Here is a 16,495-nt window from a genome sequence, read left to right on the forward strand (position 1 = left end):
CCGTACTGGTATTTTTTAGCGAAATTGTCTGGAAACGTATAAACAAATAGGTTTCCCTTCTTTGGTCTTTTTCATAACATACACTTCTCTGGTTCTTTCTACTCTTGCTGGGAAAAAAGCTTAGATTTATTTGACATCTACACAACCCATTAGAATTAATCTTCTTAATCTTCGAAAACTTCTCTACGATGTCGTGGTTTTCAATATGCTTAACGTGTATCCTATGCACAATATTTTGGTATTGAATAGGACAGTCTAAAATTGTCCCAAAAGCTTCCCGGACGATATTTTTAGTACTACTGGATGAATCAGAACTACCAATAGCAAATTACTAAACAAGACTATTCATTACATGTTGTTAACGAATGTTTTATCAATTTTTTGCTTGCAAGTGTTATGCCAAAAGATTCACTTCTTTTCACTGTTTTCAACAACGTCATCACCAGAGTTCTAGAACATGATTTAACAGTCAAGTGGTACAACGTTGAAAGAGCATTCTATATTATTACATATATTAGGACACGTTTCTGCCATAATGTTGTTTTTGTGTGAAATTTTATTATATGTTTATTATACATATGTTTGTTTGATTGGACATACAAGTTGTCAATAACACCTATTAACATCTGCGAAGTACCCCAAAACAAGTAATAGCTAGACACTCTACATTTGTAATGTGTCATATCATGTACAGTGGCGAGCACGGAATTTCGCACACATTGGACATTTCACTGACATAATTTTATTAAAATGAGACACTGGCGGCAGTTTCGTGACAGTTTAGGTGAAACATCAGTCATGATCACATATATCATGATTGATTATAATGACCATAAAGCTTAGACTAGATAGTTTTTTTTAATGACATACAAATTGGTGTGCGAAATTCCGTGCTCCCCACTGTACACAAGCGTCCAAAAGTACTACCAAGTGCATTTTAGTACTACCAAGTACATTTTAGTACTATCAAGTGCATTTTTAGCTCCCAGTAATGCCAAGAATGATCTTCATGTTCAAAGCGATTTCGCCGTAGTCGTAGTCACGCTCCAGCAATTGCTTGACGACAATTATCAACTTGTCAACAACGTACTCGCTCAATTTCGTCTTCACGTTGTCAGAATGTTGTCAAGGCATCAAGTACGACCTCTTGAGGCGCTTCTACTAGTCAATGTTACAAGCCTACATCTACCTTCTCTTCATTCGTCAAACTAATTCTGCTCCATCAGTGAGGATGTCCTTACTGTTGTCCCCCAAACTAATCTAATCCTAAGACGTTGACAATCAGTTTTCTGTGTGAATTTTTCTCAAGAAATATTCCTTCGCGATAAATTCCAGCACAAACAACAACACCCCGAGGCCAATTCCTATTCCAAATATCAAAAACGCTGAATAACAATCAATCAGTCCGACGCTCCCGAAGTTGCTTCCACGAGTATGACACTGCGGCTTTCTAGTATACACTCTTCGTATCTCCCTGTTTTGTATCCCAGTCTCGTGTATTTTTCTCATTCTGAAAAGCAAACTCACTCTTGGTACTGGATAAATCTTTGATAACTCACCCGATCTTCATGACTTCTTTGTAAGGAGATTTTTTTTCGGTGGCGAGCCACGGTTCGATCAAATTGACGTATTCGATTTCTTTTAGCCCACACTTTTCGCCCTCTTGAAAGACATCGCTGATTATTTTGTACCCCGTGTTCAATTCGATGTGGAAGGCGAAGAATCCCTCCTGCACTCGACGAATTCCTTCTTCTGCTTTCATGAAACTCGGTTTTTGGCCTTTCGGGGCAACTTTCTGCTCGTAAATAGCTCTTCTGGTGGGGTCAACAGCGTTCTAAACATGCAACTTCACCAACTGGTACCACTCTACTCGCGACTCACCTCGAAGTAATAGTGCGCGTAGACGATATCCTCAACTCCCAACTTGATCCTGGAATGGAGGAGGTCATCTAAGGTTTTGATGCTGTCAGTTGTTGACTGCAACAGCGCCACGATGTTGGCCGAGTAGGAAGTGTACAAGAACATCAAAGTGGTTAAGGTAAAAATGAAGATGATTCTTCCGGCGATGCTTTGCGGTTCCACGTCGCTGCCTTGTTGGGTGATGGCCCCGATCTCCATCATTATTACGTCGAAGATGTTAGGTCTTAGAGTGTCTCCGCGTTTGCCTGAAATCGTCTTCCGAAACTTCACCTCCTTCCATTCCCATAACACCACCAAGTAGACGAAAATGACCACAACCGCCACCATCACGAAACAGTAGTGCCAGACGGAAGCGGCGAATGGCAGTGTAAACACGTTGGTCACGTAAGTCAGCGGCGGCGCCTTGAAGATGAACTTCATGTAAGTTGGAGTTGTGGCGGCGATGTAGTCGATGATGTCGATTCTGTCGGTTGTGAAAAACAAAGGTGTACCTGAAGCGACACGGTTTGAGAGTGTCCAGAGATACTCCAAGAGTTTACCTCCTAGATTTGCAACTCCTGTCTGCAAATCTCCCGCCATTCCGGAGTACAATCCTGTGGTCTGGTTCTTGTAGCCCCAGGTCTTCTGTATGATGATTTCTTTGCTGGCATTTAAGTAACTCATCAACTGGTGCACCAGGATGTAGTTTAGTTTGCTGATGGCATCAATGTGCTTGTTTCTAAAGAAAAAGAAGAATCAAAAATGGTGGTTTTTGATCAATGATCAAACCTGTAGTCCCACAAGTGGTTCAAAGAGTCCGGGTTTGTGATCACGATTGATATCTTGATAGTAGCCCCCATCAAATTTGTCCTTTTGGACAAACTTGTCACGTCATCTCTCACAAACGTTGATTTTGGAGAATATTTGTAAATCGTTTCAACACGATCTGGTTCTATGATAAATACTTGACTGTCCACTGCAAAGTAGAAACTTGATACTGTTGCAACAGGTCCATACAGGATCCATCTGAAGGGACTCTTAAACAGACCTAATTTTTCAGCCTGAAAACTGAAGTTATTAATTATTTTCAACACCAAATCGATGGACCTGTTTCAGCAGCGGAAGAGAATCGTGGCAGGTTAAGTCGATTATGAATAATTGATGCTCAGGTAGAGTGTGTTGTGTTTTGATTTCTTTAATCATATTGACGTGATAATTGTGAGTTAGTTGTTTCATAAAAGTTCCGATGTTTTCTAAAAGACACACATTATTTTTTCATATATTTTTATTTTTACAACTTGCCTCTAGTCCAACAAATGTACACGCTTATTTTCAATGGAACTTTTAACGAATTGATAAAATCGACAGTCGATAATGTCAGATTGGTGTTTGTTGGTTTACTGTGAGTTATTATGGAAAAAAATGAAAGCAGGAGCAGGATCACGACCGGATTAAGGGACATCTCGATGTTTTGTCAGGACGAGCGTGCTTTTGCTGTCTTTATAAATAGGTAATTGGTTATTGGAAGGAATTTTTGTAATTCTAGGTTTAACGCACAGAGTTGTTATTATCTTTACGTGATCATCCTTTCATTACTTCAGCACCTTAATTAAATGATCAATGATTCAGTTCTCTTTCGTGATTTAAAAAAAAAATAGGACAATATTTATGTTCATTGCAGTAATTATTGCAGACATTACAGTTAATTATTTCATAAAAGTGACATTGATTGTAAATTGCTGAGTTCGTTTTCGTAAGGACAAGCGTTTTTTTCGATGAGGACCTGTGACAAATTCGTCAAGAAAGAATAAGAAAATTTTCCAGAAGAACACCTTCAAGCTACCGGATTTCCTTTGGAGATAAAAAAATCAATACATCTGAAAATTTTGAATATTTTAGGAAACTGTGTAGAAGACTTTGTTTATTTAAAAGGCAAGAATAAAAACAACGAAAAATCTGAAAATTATTTCCTTGAATAGAACAGAAAAAAAAACACTAAATCTTTGTTTCTTGTTCTATTATAAATTTTAGAATTTTGTTCCAAACTTTATTTTCACACTGTATAATATGGTCTAATAATGCATGTATTTATACAGGGTATTTAACGAGTGATAATGAGCCCGACGAGTTGAAAATGCAACCCACAATACACTTGTGAATATTTGATTTTTGATTTAAAAACTTGCAGTTTCGTAAATTTTGACATAAACGTCATCTTCGCTTGGTAAAATGAAATTGTGAAAAAACGAAGAGTTTTTGGGAAAATATTTATTGTCTGCATAAACGCGCAACGCCTGAAGCATTTTTATTACTTTCCCCATAAATCAGGAGCATGTTTCTTTTCTCAATCATTGGAATCCATTTTAATCGTCGTATTTTAACTTTTTCGCAAATGTCAGTTGTGAAAAATAATAGCGTTACTGGAAGCAAAGCCATCATGGATTCATAATTTCACTTTAAAATAATACAATATTTTAGCGTTGCAGATGTATTGTGGGTTGCATTTTCAGTTCCGCCGGGCTCATTATCACTCATTTACTTTTTTCTATGGTTCGTAGATTGACTGGATTGTTTTTTTGTTGTATTTGTTTTTAGAACGCTCTATTGTTTGGACATGACATTTGTCAATAAAATGAAAATAAAACAATGAACATATTTCAGGTAGTCGAAAACAAAGAAATAATTACACAGTCACATTTGTGATGTGTCATGTTATGGAAATAATCGTACAAAAATACGAATCAGTATTTGTTAATTCCCAGTAATGACAAGAATTATTTTATTCATGTATAAAATGTCATTTAGAAACAACGCACAAATTTCCTTCCCATCCATGCACAATCCCTTAGAATGCACAATTAATTCCACTGACTTCTGGTCAGTCTGCGAAACACACTTCCTTTTGGTCGAGTTCCTCACAATTCTAGTTTTGCAAACAGAAAAACACAAACTCGATATTAATTATTTTACAGAAGCTTTATTAAAAATGATGAGTGGTTACGAATATCCTGTTACACTGAAGATTGAGGAATATTTTTTGAGTGATCCAAACGAGAACGGAACTCGTTCCATTTCTGATGAGTTAATAATCGACGAGGTCGGCGGTCACAACATCGAACCAGTGGAGTATGAAAAACTTGCAGAAATCAAAAGACTCTCGTCGGACTCTCGGAAAGGTTATTTCATCATAGTTTGGGATATGGCCACGCTTCATCAATTCCTAGATGACGATTATCAAATTGTCATACCGGAAGCTCGAGCAACGTACTCGCTCCATTTCGTCTTCACATCGTCAGAATCTTGTCAAGGCGTCAAGTACGAATTAAGCGATATCTTGAGACGCTTTTGGATCGACTACAATATAGTCAATGTGATTGCACAGATGCCGTGTTCATGTGATAGTCACCAAGTCTACATCTATCGTCCTTTCGTTAGGACTAATTCTTCTTGGGGGGTAACAAACATCTACACCCTCCAAGAAATCAACACCAACTTCAGATTAATTACAAATCTGTTGGACAACTTGAATCGAGCCCCTCTTCCCATTGCCGTATTTCCTCGTTCTCTCACCGCTGTTCGAGATCTACCAAAACTTTTGAACCACAACCCGATTTACAAAAATCTCTCTTGGTCCAAAGGATTTGTAGGAACGGATGGAATGACTCTTGGAACATTAGCTGAATCTCTCAATTTTGACGTGGTTGTAATTGGGGATTTGGAAAATAATTTTGGGTTCCTACACCCCAACGGAACAATCAGTGGTGTTCTAGGTGATGTGGCAGAACGCCGAGCAGTTTTTGCTGCTAACAGCAGATTTCTAGCAAACTATCATTTGGACCAGATAGAATTTACTAAACCAAATTCCGATGATGTAGTGTGTATCGCTGTACCAAAAGCTGCTAAAGTACCCAGATGGGCGTCGATCTTTAAAAGTTTCTCCTTGACGACTTGGTTCCTGATAAGCTTGACGTGCATCGCGTGTACAGTATTTTGGTACTGGATGAGATCTTCTGAGACTGTAGCAAAAGCGTCATGGATCATGTTTTCAATACTAGTAGGAACAGCCGTTAAGGTGGTACCGAATTTTAGCCAATCTTTATTTTTGATTGCGTGTATGATCTTTAATATCATTATAATAGGAGTGATCCAAGGATCTCTGTTCACAAATTTTTCCACTACTATGTTCTACGCTGACATCAATACGCTTCAAGAACTGGATGAATCAGAATTGCCAATAGCAATGATGCTCTGGCATTTTATTAAACCGGATTCGGATTTGATGAGGAGATTACAAAATAAAACCGTTCGTAAATCTGGCGACAGTCTAGATCTCGTAGCTTATCAACGGAATCTTTCCGTATGTGAAGTCAAGTTATACTTTGAATTTTTGATGAAGATGAAATATGTAGACCAAGATGGATTGCCACTCTTACATATCGTTAACGAATGTTTGAGCACCTTCTTGCATATAAACATTGTACCAAAAGGTTCAGCGTTTTTGACAGTTTTCGACAACGTCATCACCAGAATTGTGGAAAGTGGTCTAACAATCAAGTGGAACAACGATGTCGTTGACAGTTTGACAATAGAAAAGATGATCAATATGAATAGAAACCGCACCAGCGTCAAATCATTTTCAATATATGACGTTCAAAGCGCATTCTATATTATTGTAATGGGATACATTTTTTCCCTCTTGTTGTTTTTGTGTGAAGTTTTGTATAAAAACAAATAAACACTATAAAGTTTAAAAATAAAAGTGAACCCAATGCGATTCCTTGTGCCAAAACCAATACAAAAATATTATTTTTTCCGAGTTAGGTTTTACCGTTTCCAAAACAAACCTGCGTGCATGTGCTTTAATCAGTTAAATACACATCCGGAACATGTCATCAAATATCGATTATGGTAAGCCTCCGTGGCAACCAACATATATGTGCAGTACTCTAGAGAACTTCAAAGTAACACTTAATCAAATGGACAAAGTTAAACACACAATTATCATAGTCTTATTTTATTTTAATTTTATGAATTTGATGAAAGTTCCGGAAGAAACTGTAGACAGTTGTATCATCTACACTGAAGACTACTGGCTCGTTTGTCAATCACACTTCGTCTTGGTCAATTTCCTAACGATACAAGTTTTGCAAAGCGAAAACAACACATTTGCACTGGATCGATTTACAGAGAAAGCCATAGAAGCAATGAACAATTACGACTACTTCATAGCGGTCAAAACCAAAGAAAACTTTTTAAGCAAAGGTGTAAAATCCAGCAACCATCTATTGTATAACGCAACTGTAAGACATGGAGAGGTTACAGACAATAAAAAAAAAAAATCAAAATCAAAACCTTTGCATCTGGAAGTGTTGAAGGTTATGTGATCATTGCGTGGCATCCAAGTGTCTTGCACCAGTTTTTGGACCAAGACCACCAAATTGTCCTACCCAAAATTCGAGCAACCTACGCAATACAATTCATCTTTTCAACAAAACATCTTTGCAAAACTATCAAAGCTGAAATGGACAACATTTTACGACGTCTTTGGATTGAATTTAATGTTGTGAATGTTATTGCCCAAACGACTTGTGTTTGTGACACCTCAGAAATCTATATTTTTCGCCCATTTGTAAAAACTGACAATCTCTGGGGACTCACTGAATATTATCATCTAAAAGATATCACATCTAACTTTGGAGTCATTACGAATCCACTAACAGATTTTAATCAATTTCCTTTGAAGGTTTCCATATTTGAAAGATTTCCAATCGCGACAAGAAAACTTCCAAGAATGTTGCGAAACAATCCGATTTACAAAAATTTGACGTGGTCAAAGGGATTTGGAGGTTTCGATGGCCTAGTTCTAGGTACTCTGGCAGAACATCTCAATTTTGATATGGCACCATTTGGTACAACCACCGAAATAAACTTTGGAGTGGTGTTTGGTAACGGTACTACAACTGGTAGTTTGCACGATGTGATACATCGAAAAGTGGTCTACGGTGCTAACAGCAGAACCATAATGAACGCGCCTGCCGGCATAGAATTTACTATACCATACGTAACAAACGAGCTTTGTATCGTCGTTCCCAAAGCTCTGAAAGTACCAAATTGGGCAATTCTCATAAAATGCTTTGACCAGCTATCGTGGACCTCTATTGCCTTGACAGTCGCCACATCCGGCATTTTTTGGCATCAAGTGGGACCTTCTACAGATTTCGTGAAAAAATCGTGGCAAATATTTTCGATCCTGATAGGAATCCCCACCGAAGTAATACCAGTTCTGCATCAAGCTTTCTTCCTGGTGGGGTGTATGATCTTCAATCTAATCATTTTAGGAATCATTCAAGGTTTCCTCTTTACGAGTTTCACAAAGACAATTTTTTACAAGGACGTTAGCACATTGGAAGAAGTGATACAACTGGGACTACCAACGGCAACAAGCAGATGGAATTTGATCTACAAAGATTCTGACATAATGAGGCGTTTGAAGACAAAACAAGTTGACCCAAATGACGTTTTGGATTTGGTGGCTTTTCAACGGAATATTATCACATTTGATACTAAACTTTTCTTGACCCTTATCACCAAAAGTAAATATGTGGACGACGATGGACAACCACTTTTGCACATTGTGAACGAGTGTGTTAGCACCTTTAAGATCGCCACACTGGTACCCAAGGGATCAGCGTTTCTTAATGTCTTTGACGACGTCATTATCAAGATTTATGAAAGTGGTTTAACTTGGAAATGGTACAATGATATGTTTGACAGCATTGTTGCTGAAAAAATGATCAGGATAAGCAAGAAACGCAAAAGTGTGAAGTCTTTTTCTTTGCGCGACACTGAGAGTGCTTTTTGCATTATTGTTTTGGGACTTGCATGTTCGGTGGTGGTGTTTCTGGGAGAGATCTTGCACAAAACGTTTAAAAAAACAATTATCTCAGAAATATAAATTTGTCTTTTTCGATCAATAATGAATCGTTTCTAAATGTTGCCAATGAAGCAAATTAATTAATTACATTCTCTGTATTTGTAAATATTTTTGAATAAATAAGAGACCACAAAGATTTATTGTCTTGTTTTGATTTTTGATAAGAATACTACCAAAGCATTATTGTTTTCCGTCAAATTAGATTTTATCGGATTAAATAAATAACTCGTTGTATCGTTTAATAACTAGTTTCTGACCCTATAATCAAGAATCGATTGATTGCGATGAATAAAAACCACCAATATAGTTACAACATTCTATTTCTCAGAACAAAAGGTACAAATAAAATGAACCAAGTTGAATACACGATAATCTTAATCTTATGTCATTTTAATTACAAAAATTTGATGATAATTCCGACTGAATCTATTGACAACTGTATGATTTATACAGATGAGTATTGGTACGTTTACCAAACACACTTCCTCCTAGTCAATTTCCTAACACTGCAAGTTTTACAAACCGACAACCACATCTTCGAACTGAACAAGTTTACGCAGACTGCCATAGAAGTAATGAACAGTTACGACTACTTCATAGCGATCAAAATCGAAGAAAACTTTTTGAACCAAGGTGTAAATCCTTCAGAACCACGATTCTACAACACAACTATAAGGCATGGAACGGTCTCGGATTTTAACCCGATAACCGATGAACAATTGTTCAACATAAAAACCTACTAGTAAGGCCCCTTTAGAACACTTTGTTTTTTTAATCATTTTGCTCTGTTTTTAAGCTATATTTTAAAATTAACATTTTTCAAAGATTTTACCCTATTTTGAAGTTTATACTAGTGGGCCCATTTAGAACACTTTGTTTCTTTAAGCATTTTGCCTTGTTTTTAAGGTATATTTTAAAATTAATTAGGATTATATGCGATTTTACCCTATTATAGCAACAATAAAGGATTACAGCGTGTTATTGAAATGCGTTAGGCAAATTGAAACGGTGATAGAACTCATCAAAACAAATTACTTTTCTATTTACCATTTTTTTGAAAACTCAAATTTATGCTCGAATTTATTTTCACCGTATTCCCAAGGACGTAGCAATGATTTTTTGCTGGAGTGGGTCAGATTTTAAACCACAGACAGATGATAGATAGATATTGCAGATGTATCTTGTTTTTAATGTGTTTTACTTTTATTCTGGGGTGGGCCAGAAGGATTCTGGGGTGGGCCGGGCCCATCTGGCCCCCCCCTTTGCTACGTCCTTGCATATTCCGTGTCATCGAGTCGTTTATGGATGGGACGGTGAAAGAACAACGGCTTCATACGAAAAACGTTAACGCAAAAAAAGTAAATACGGCAAAAACCCAGGCGGTTAGGTCTTGCAAAAACTTACTGACACAATTTAGTCACGTCCTTCACCTGCATGCGGCCGTGTTTACAATTTATTAGAAAGTGAATTTCCCGTAATTATCATTAAAAATGGTGAAGTACACTAATCCGGAGTTAACAGACATGGTGCTCATCTACGGGGAACTTTATCAAATCCTGATGCAACCAGGCGTTTGTACATATGTAGGTACATGAAGAGATGTCCTGGTCGCCAAGTTTCTGAATGCTGTTCAGCATTTAAGAGATTATGGGACTTTTAGTCTTCATCTTCAACGCGTCCAACACTTAAGATCAGAAGATCCACCACGTCGAATTGCATTTTGTCAATGGCTTCTTCAATAGGTCGTAATTGACCAGTTTTATCGCCAGCTCGTTCACCGGACTTAAACCCTTGTGACTTTTTTATGGGGCCTTTTAAAACAGATTGTGTATGAGACTCCAGTTGACACCGAGGCAATTCGATAAAATTCTGACATGTTGATGAGAACTCAAGAGTCTGTGGCTCGAAGGGCACACAAGAGCGTGCATCGGTTACGGAGGGCGTCATTTCGAACATTTAAAGGTTAGTGCCCTTGATCAAGTGTGGTGCGTAACTTCAATGTCACTCTCACTTACTACGAATAAAGAAGTGGTTTTTGCTTGACTATCTAAGTTTTTATCTTCTTTCGCTTTTAATGTACGCGCGGAGACATTGGCGGGTACTGGAATTTACGATCAAATCAATTAAAATTTTATCTGGGTTTAGAAAGATTTTTCGAAAAAATGGTAAATAGAAAAGTAATTTGTTTTGATGAGTTCTATCACCGTTTCAATTTTCTTACGCATTTCAATAACATACTGTAGAATATGTCAAAAATAGATAAATATGAAATTTATTTAAAATAATTATGTGAATTAGAAAAGCACAATTTACACAGAAACTCGATACATTTTACATTACATTTTACAGATTTCTCTATGCTCAAATACTAATCTAACTAATGTCGAATGGGCTGTCGTCACCTTCACCAAAATAAGGAATTTCGTCATATTCACAGTTGCAAAGAACGCCATAATTTATTATATAACGCGGACCATCATTAGGGTTCATGCGAAGAGTTACTGCTGGTTTCATTATATTGGTACGTTGAGGTTTCCCAGCATCAAATCTCTTAACCAGCTGTTTGGCAAAACGTCCCCCTTCATACTGCCGATGTACATCTCGAAATTTATATGCTAGATACCATCCACCGACAGGGCGTCTTGCCAGGACATTTATCCGCTTCCACGTTAGCCACAAAAAATTCAGCTAAACAATTTTCTATGAATATTTGATGTGCTCTAGCTATTGTCTCCTGATTATGGTCCACACAAGGAATTAGCTTTACATTGGCTTCCGCCATACCTACCGTCCGAAACAAATAAATTTTAAGTTGTAAATGATAAATATTAATATTAGATAACTTACCAACACATCCACAATTAGAATCAAACTAACGAGTAACCACAGAACATGTTAAAGTCGTTAAACTCACTAGAAACTAGTTTGTAGTGATTTTACTGCATAGTTAAAGTCACTAGATATACTAGGTATATTTAGTGACTTTATGCATAGTACGACTGTAGCGCCTCTAACGACACATATTATACTTCGACACCATAGGCGTAACATTCGGTGAGCACAGGGTACTTTCTAACGTTGACAAATAAATTGTTTGCCAAATAAATTAAGTAAGTACCAATTTATGATTCAGAAATAATATAGATATATTTTTCTTCATGCTGATAAATTTCAATGCATCTCAAAAAATAAGATACATACATTAATAAAAATTTTAAAATTCCTTAGTACACCAAATACTTGAACGTTGAGTTTTCAATTGATTTATTACTATTTAACAAGGAAAAGGATCAATGTCCAAACGGTTTTGTATCAAAGTTTTCTAGAATAACTCTCTTGTCATAAACAAAACCAAATTCCTTTGTTTCTATTTTATTGAAAAGTTCTTTAGTTTTAGTATCTCTCGTAATTCGATGATATTGTGTACTGATTTTTTTGTCTTTGTTTTCTAAAATATTATTTATACTATCGGAATTAATCTTTTCGGACGTTTCATAGTTTAATGTAAATTCTTTTATTTTACAAACAACTTCACCTGTATTAGTTTTATAACAATAACTCTTTGGACCTGTTGATACCCAGTCAACAATCCATACGCCCTTACCTAATTCATCGGTCCAATCTCCCAATAGACAACCTGTTTTAACATTGTTTTGTCCATTATCTATATATACAATGCTATCTATATCATAATATAGTACACTTTCTCCTAATATGTCTAACATTTCGTACAATCTTAGCCTTGCATTTGCAGTTGTAAAAGCAGCTATGAATATATTGGTATTGAAATCATTTTCTACATAGCAATCTTTATACTTGTAATCAATCTGTAACATATTTTCGTTTAATTCATTGATATGTATATTATCAAGTCTGTTATCTAATAAAATTTCATAAAATCTTTTAATATCTGTAACATACTCTGTTGCGCCCATATTTTGTCTCTGACCAAATTTACCCCATAAGGAATTTAAGCATATTTTTGCTACAGCTCTCTAACACTAAAAAGTTTCAAAATAAAGGTGAACCCAGTGCGATTCATTGTACCAAAATCAATAGTAAAATATTGTTTTTCTACTGGAGTTTGGAAAACTTTAACATTGTAATACTAATTTGAGTTAGGAAAAGTGAAAAATTTCCTACTAAGGGCGGAAATAATATTTCAACACTAAAAGTTCAATTTTGGTTGTTTCCTGGGATACGTAACGTAAAAAGTGGTATTTAATTGAGAGAATAGTATATTTCAAATCAAGGTAAGAAAGTGATTTCTTGCAGACCGCAGGCAAAGATTATAAACCGAGCCGTAGGCGAGGTTTGTAAGTGCCTAAGGTCTGCAAGGGCACTTTCTTAACAAGGTTTGAATACTATTTTTTTCCCTACCGGCACAACTTCGTTGAAAAAAGTCCAAAATAGATGGTTATATTCCTGATTAAAACGAAAAATTTGAGAATTGAATAGTAGGCTGGGTTATTTGTTTAATTAACTTGTCATCGCATTTGAGGATTTAACGATTGTTCGAAAATTTGATATAAACAGGGTAAAGTAATCTACCTACTTAGCTTATCTGTTTATTTTCCAAATTATATGATTGATCTACCAACTTGCTTTATTGAATTGGCTTTCATTTATCAATAACTTATTTCACTTTTGACACTTTTGACATTTGTATTTTGGTACAGTTTTACCATAAACATTTCATGATTAACATTCTTACCTTAGCGAGAAAGTTGAATTTTCTCACCTCAATTCCATGCCTAATACGGAAAAAAATTACATTGCCTAACTTATTGCACAAATAGCTATTTCTTCCAAGTTAGATATTACCATTTCCAAAACAAACATGCGTGCAGGTGCTTTTATCAAAGTAAAGAAATAATTATACACTCTCCCTCTCTATATCCTTTCACACCTAATAGAGTATAGTGCGCTTCTCCGTTTCGTGGTCAGTGATTAGAGCTTGAGTGGCTAACCTAATGCAACGCAACAATACAAATTTATTTTTATGTCATATCATAAAGTAATCAAATCTCCAAACAACAAAATCCAGTACAAGTCAACAAATTTTAGTAATGACGACAACTTCATTTATAATAGCTTTGTTATTATTGCATCCAAACAACGCTCAAATTTTGTTGACAAAAACATACAACCCTCCGGAATGCACGATTAATTCTAGCGAATTTTGGAGAGTCTGTGAGACACACTTTCTTTTGGTCCACTTCCTCACAATCCTCGTCTTACAAACCCAGCAACACAATTTCGACCTTAATTATTTTACTGAAGCTTTATTAAGAGAAATGAGTGGTTACGAATTTCTTGTTACGCTGAAGATTGAAGAATATTTCTTGAGCGATCTATACGAGAACCAAACTCGACATATTTTTGATGAATCAATAGTCGACGAGGTCGGTGGTCACAACGTTCAACCAGTGGAATATGAGACACTTGCAAAAATCAAAAAACTCTCGTCGGTCTCTCCGAAAGGCTATTTCATCATAGTCTGGGATGTGGCAACGCTTCACCGATTCCTTGATGACGATTATCAGATTGTGATACCTGATGCACGAGCGACGTACTCGCTCCATTTTGTCTTCACTTCGTCGGAAACTTGTCAAGACGTCAAGTACGAACTGAGCGGTATCTTGAGACGCTTCTGGATCGACTATCAAGTAGTCAACGTGATTGCACAGACACCGTGTTTGTGTGATCATCAACAAGTCTATATCTATCGTCCTTTCGTTAGAACTAATTCTTCTTGGGGGGTTACAAACATCTACACCCTGCAAGAAATCAACAACAACTTCAGATTAATTACAAATCCGTTGGGCAACTTGAATCGAATCCCTCTTCCCACTGCTGTCTTTCCTACTCATCTCAACGCCGTTCGAGATCTACCAAAACTTTTGAACAACAATCCAATTTACAGAAATCTCACTTGGTCCAAAGGATTTGTAGGGAAGGACAGCATGATTCTTGGAACATTAGCTGAATCTCTCAATTTTGACGTGATTCTGATTGGGGATAAGAAAAGGAATTTTGATTTGATTTATCCCAACGGAACAATCAGTGGTGTCTTAGGTGATGTGGCTGAACGCCGAGCAGTTTTTGGTGCGAATAGTAGACTTCTAGCAAACCACCTTACAGACCACGTAGAATTTACTAAACCAATTTCCGCCGATACACTGTGTACAGTTGTACCAAAAGCTACTAAAATACCCAAATGGGCTTCGATCTCCAAAACTATCACCCCAACGACTTGGTTCCTGATAAGCTTGACGTGTATCGCGTGTACAATATTTTGGTATTGGATGGGATCTTCCGGAACTGTAACAAAAGCGTCTTGGATTGTGTTTTCAATATTAGTAGGAGCACCTATTAAGGTGGTACCGAAATTTGGCCAATCTTTCTTTTTGATTGCGTGTATGGTCTTTAATATCATCATAATAGGAGTGATCCAAGGATCTTTGTTCACAAATTTTTCTACTACTATGTTCTACGCTGACATAAATACGCTTCAAGAACTGGATGAATCAGAATTGCCAATAGCAATGGGGTTCTGGAATTTTATCAAAGCGGATTCAGACTTGATAAGAAGTTTAGAAAATAAAACCGTCTATAAACCTCACAGTCTAGATGTCGTATCTGAATAGAAACCGCACTAACGTCAAATCATTTTCAATATATGACGTTCAAAGCGCATTCTATATTATTGTATTGGGATACATTTCTTCACTCCTCTTGTTTTTGTGTGAAGTTTTATATAAAAAAAAAAATAAACACTACAAAGTTTAAAAATTAACGTGAACCTAATGCGAGTCCTTGTAGTAAAACCAATACTAAGACATTATTTTCTTCTAAGTTAGATTTTACCATTTCCTAAACAAACATGCGTGATCACTTAATCACAACTTCAGAACATATCATCAAAGATAGATTATGGTGAGCGTTCGTAACAATTTATAGGTACAGTACTCTAGAAAACTTCAAAGTAAAAATTAGTCAAATGGACAATGTTAAACACACAATTATCATATTCTTATTTTATTTTAATTTTATGAATTTGATGAAAGTTCCGGAAGAAACTGTAGAGAGCTGTATGATCTACACTGAAGACAATTGGCTCGTTTACCAATCACACTTCGTCTTGGTCAATTTCCTAACGATAGAAGTTTTGCAAACCGAAAAAGACACATTTGCACTGAATCGATTTACAGAGAGAGCCATAGAAGCAATGAACAATTACAACTTGATGACGGTCAAAATCGAAGAAAATTTTTTAAGCGAAAATGTAAAACCCAGCAAACATCTATTGTATAACACAACTGTAAGACATGGAGAGGTTACAGATTCTGACGCGATAGACAATAAAAAAAAAATAAAAATCAAAACCTTCGCATCTGGAAGTGTTGAAGGTTATGTGATCATTGCATGGCATCCAAGTGTCTTGCACCAGTTTTTGGACCAAGACCACCAAACTGTCCTACCCAAAATTCGAGCAAACTACGCAATACAATTCATCTTTTCAACAAAACATCTTTGCAAAACTATCAAAGCTGAAATGGACAACATTTTACGACGTCTTTGGATTGAATTTAATGTTGTGAATGTTATTGCCCAAACGACTTGTTCTTGTGATACCTCAGAAATCTATATTTTTCGCCC

General features: G+C 36.3%; 2 protein-coding genes across 2 annotated transcripts; one reads left to right on the forward strand and one right to left on the reverse strand.

Moving 5' to 3' along the window:
• Nucleotides 1–907: 907 nt before the first annotated feature.
• LOC138124471 (ionotropic receptor 75a-like) lies at nt 908–2,874 on the reverse strand. The gene is made up of 5 exons (XM_069039511.1): nt 2,689–2,874; nt 2,460–2,638; nt 1,882–2,411; nt 1,560–1,834; nt 908–1,510 (listed from the first exon to the last, which is right to left on the reverse strand). The coding sequence occupies exons 1-5, from the start codon at nt 2,757–2,759 to the stop codon at nt 1,282–1,284; spliced, it is 1,284 nt and encodes a 427-aa protein (XP_068895612.1). The 5' UTR covers nt 2,760–2,874; the 3' UTR covers nt 908–1,281.
• Nucleotides 2,875–4,527: 1,653 nt separating this feature from the next.
• LOC138123971 (uncharacterized) lies at nt 4,528–6,698 on the forward strand. Its single transcript, XM_069038859.1, has one exon. The coding sequence runs from the start codon at nt 4,664–4,666 to the stop codon at nt 6,632–6,634; it is 1,971 nt and encodes a 656-aa protein (XP_068894960.1). The 5' UTR covers nt 4,528–4,663; the 3' UTR covers nt 6,635–6,698.
• The last annotated feature ends 9,797 nt before the right edge of the window (nt 6,699–16,495 follow it).

The sequence above is a fragment of the Tenebrio molitor genome, chromosome 2 (assembly GCF_963966145.1).
Source record: "Tenebrio molitor chromosome 2, icTenMoli1.1, whole genome shotgun sequence".
Lineage (NCBI taxonomy): Eukaryota > Metazoa > Arthropoda > Insecta > Coleoptera > Tenebrionidae > Tenebrio > Tenebrio molitor.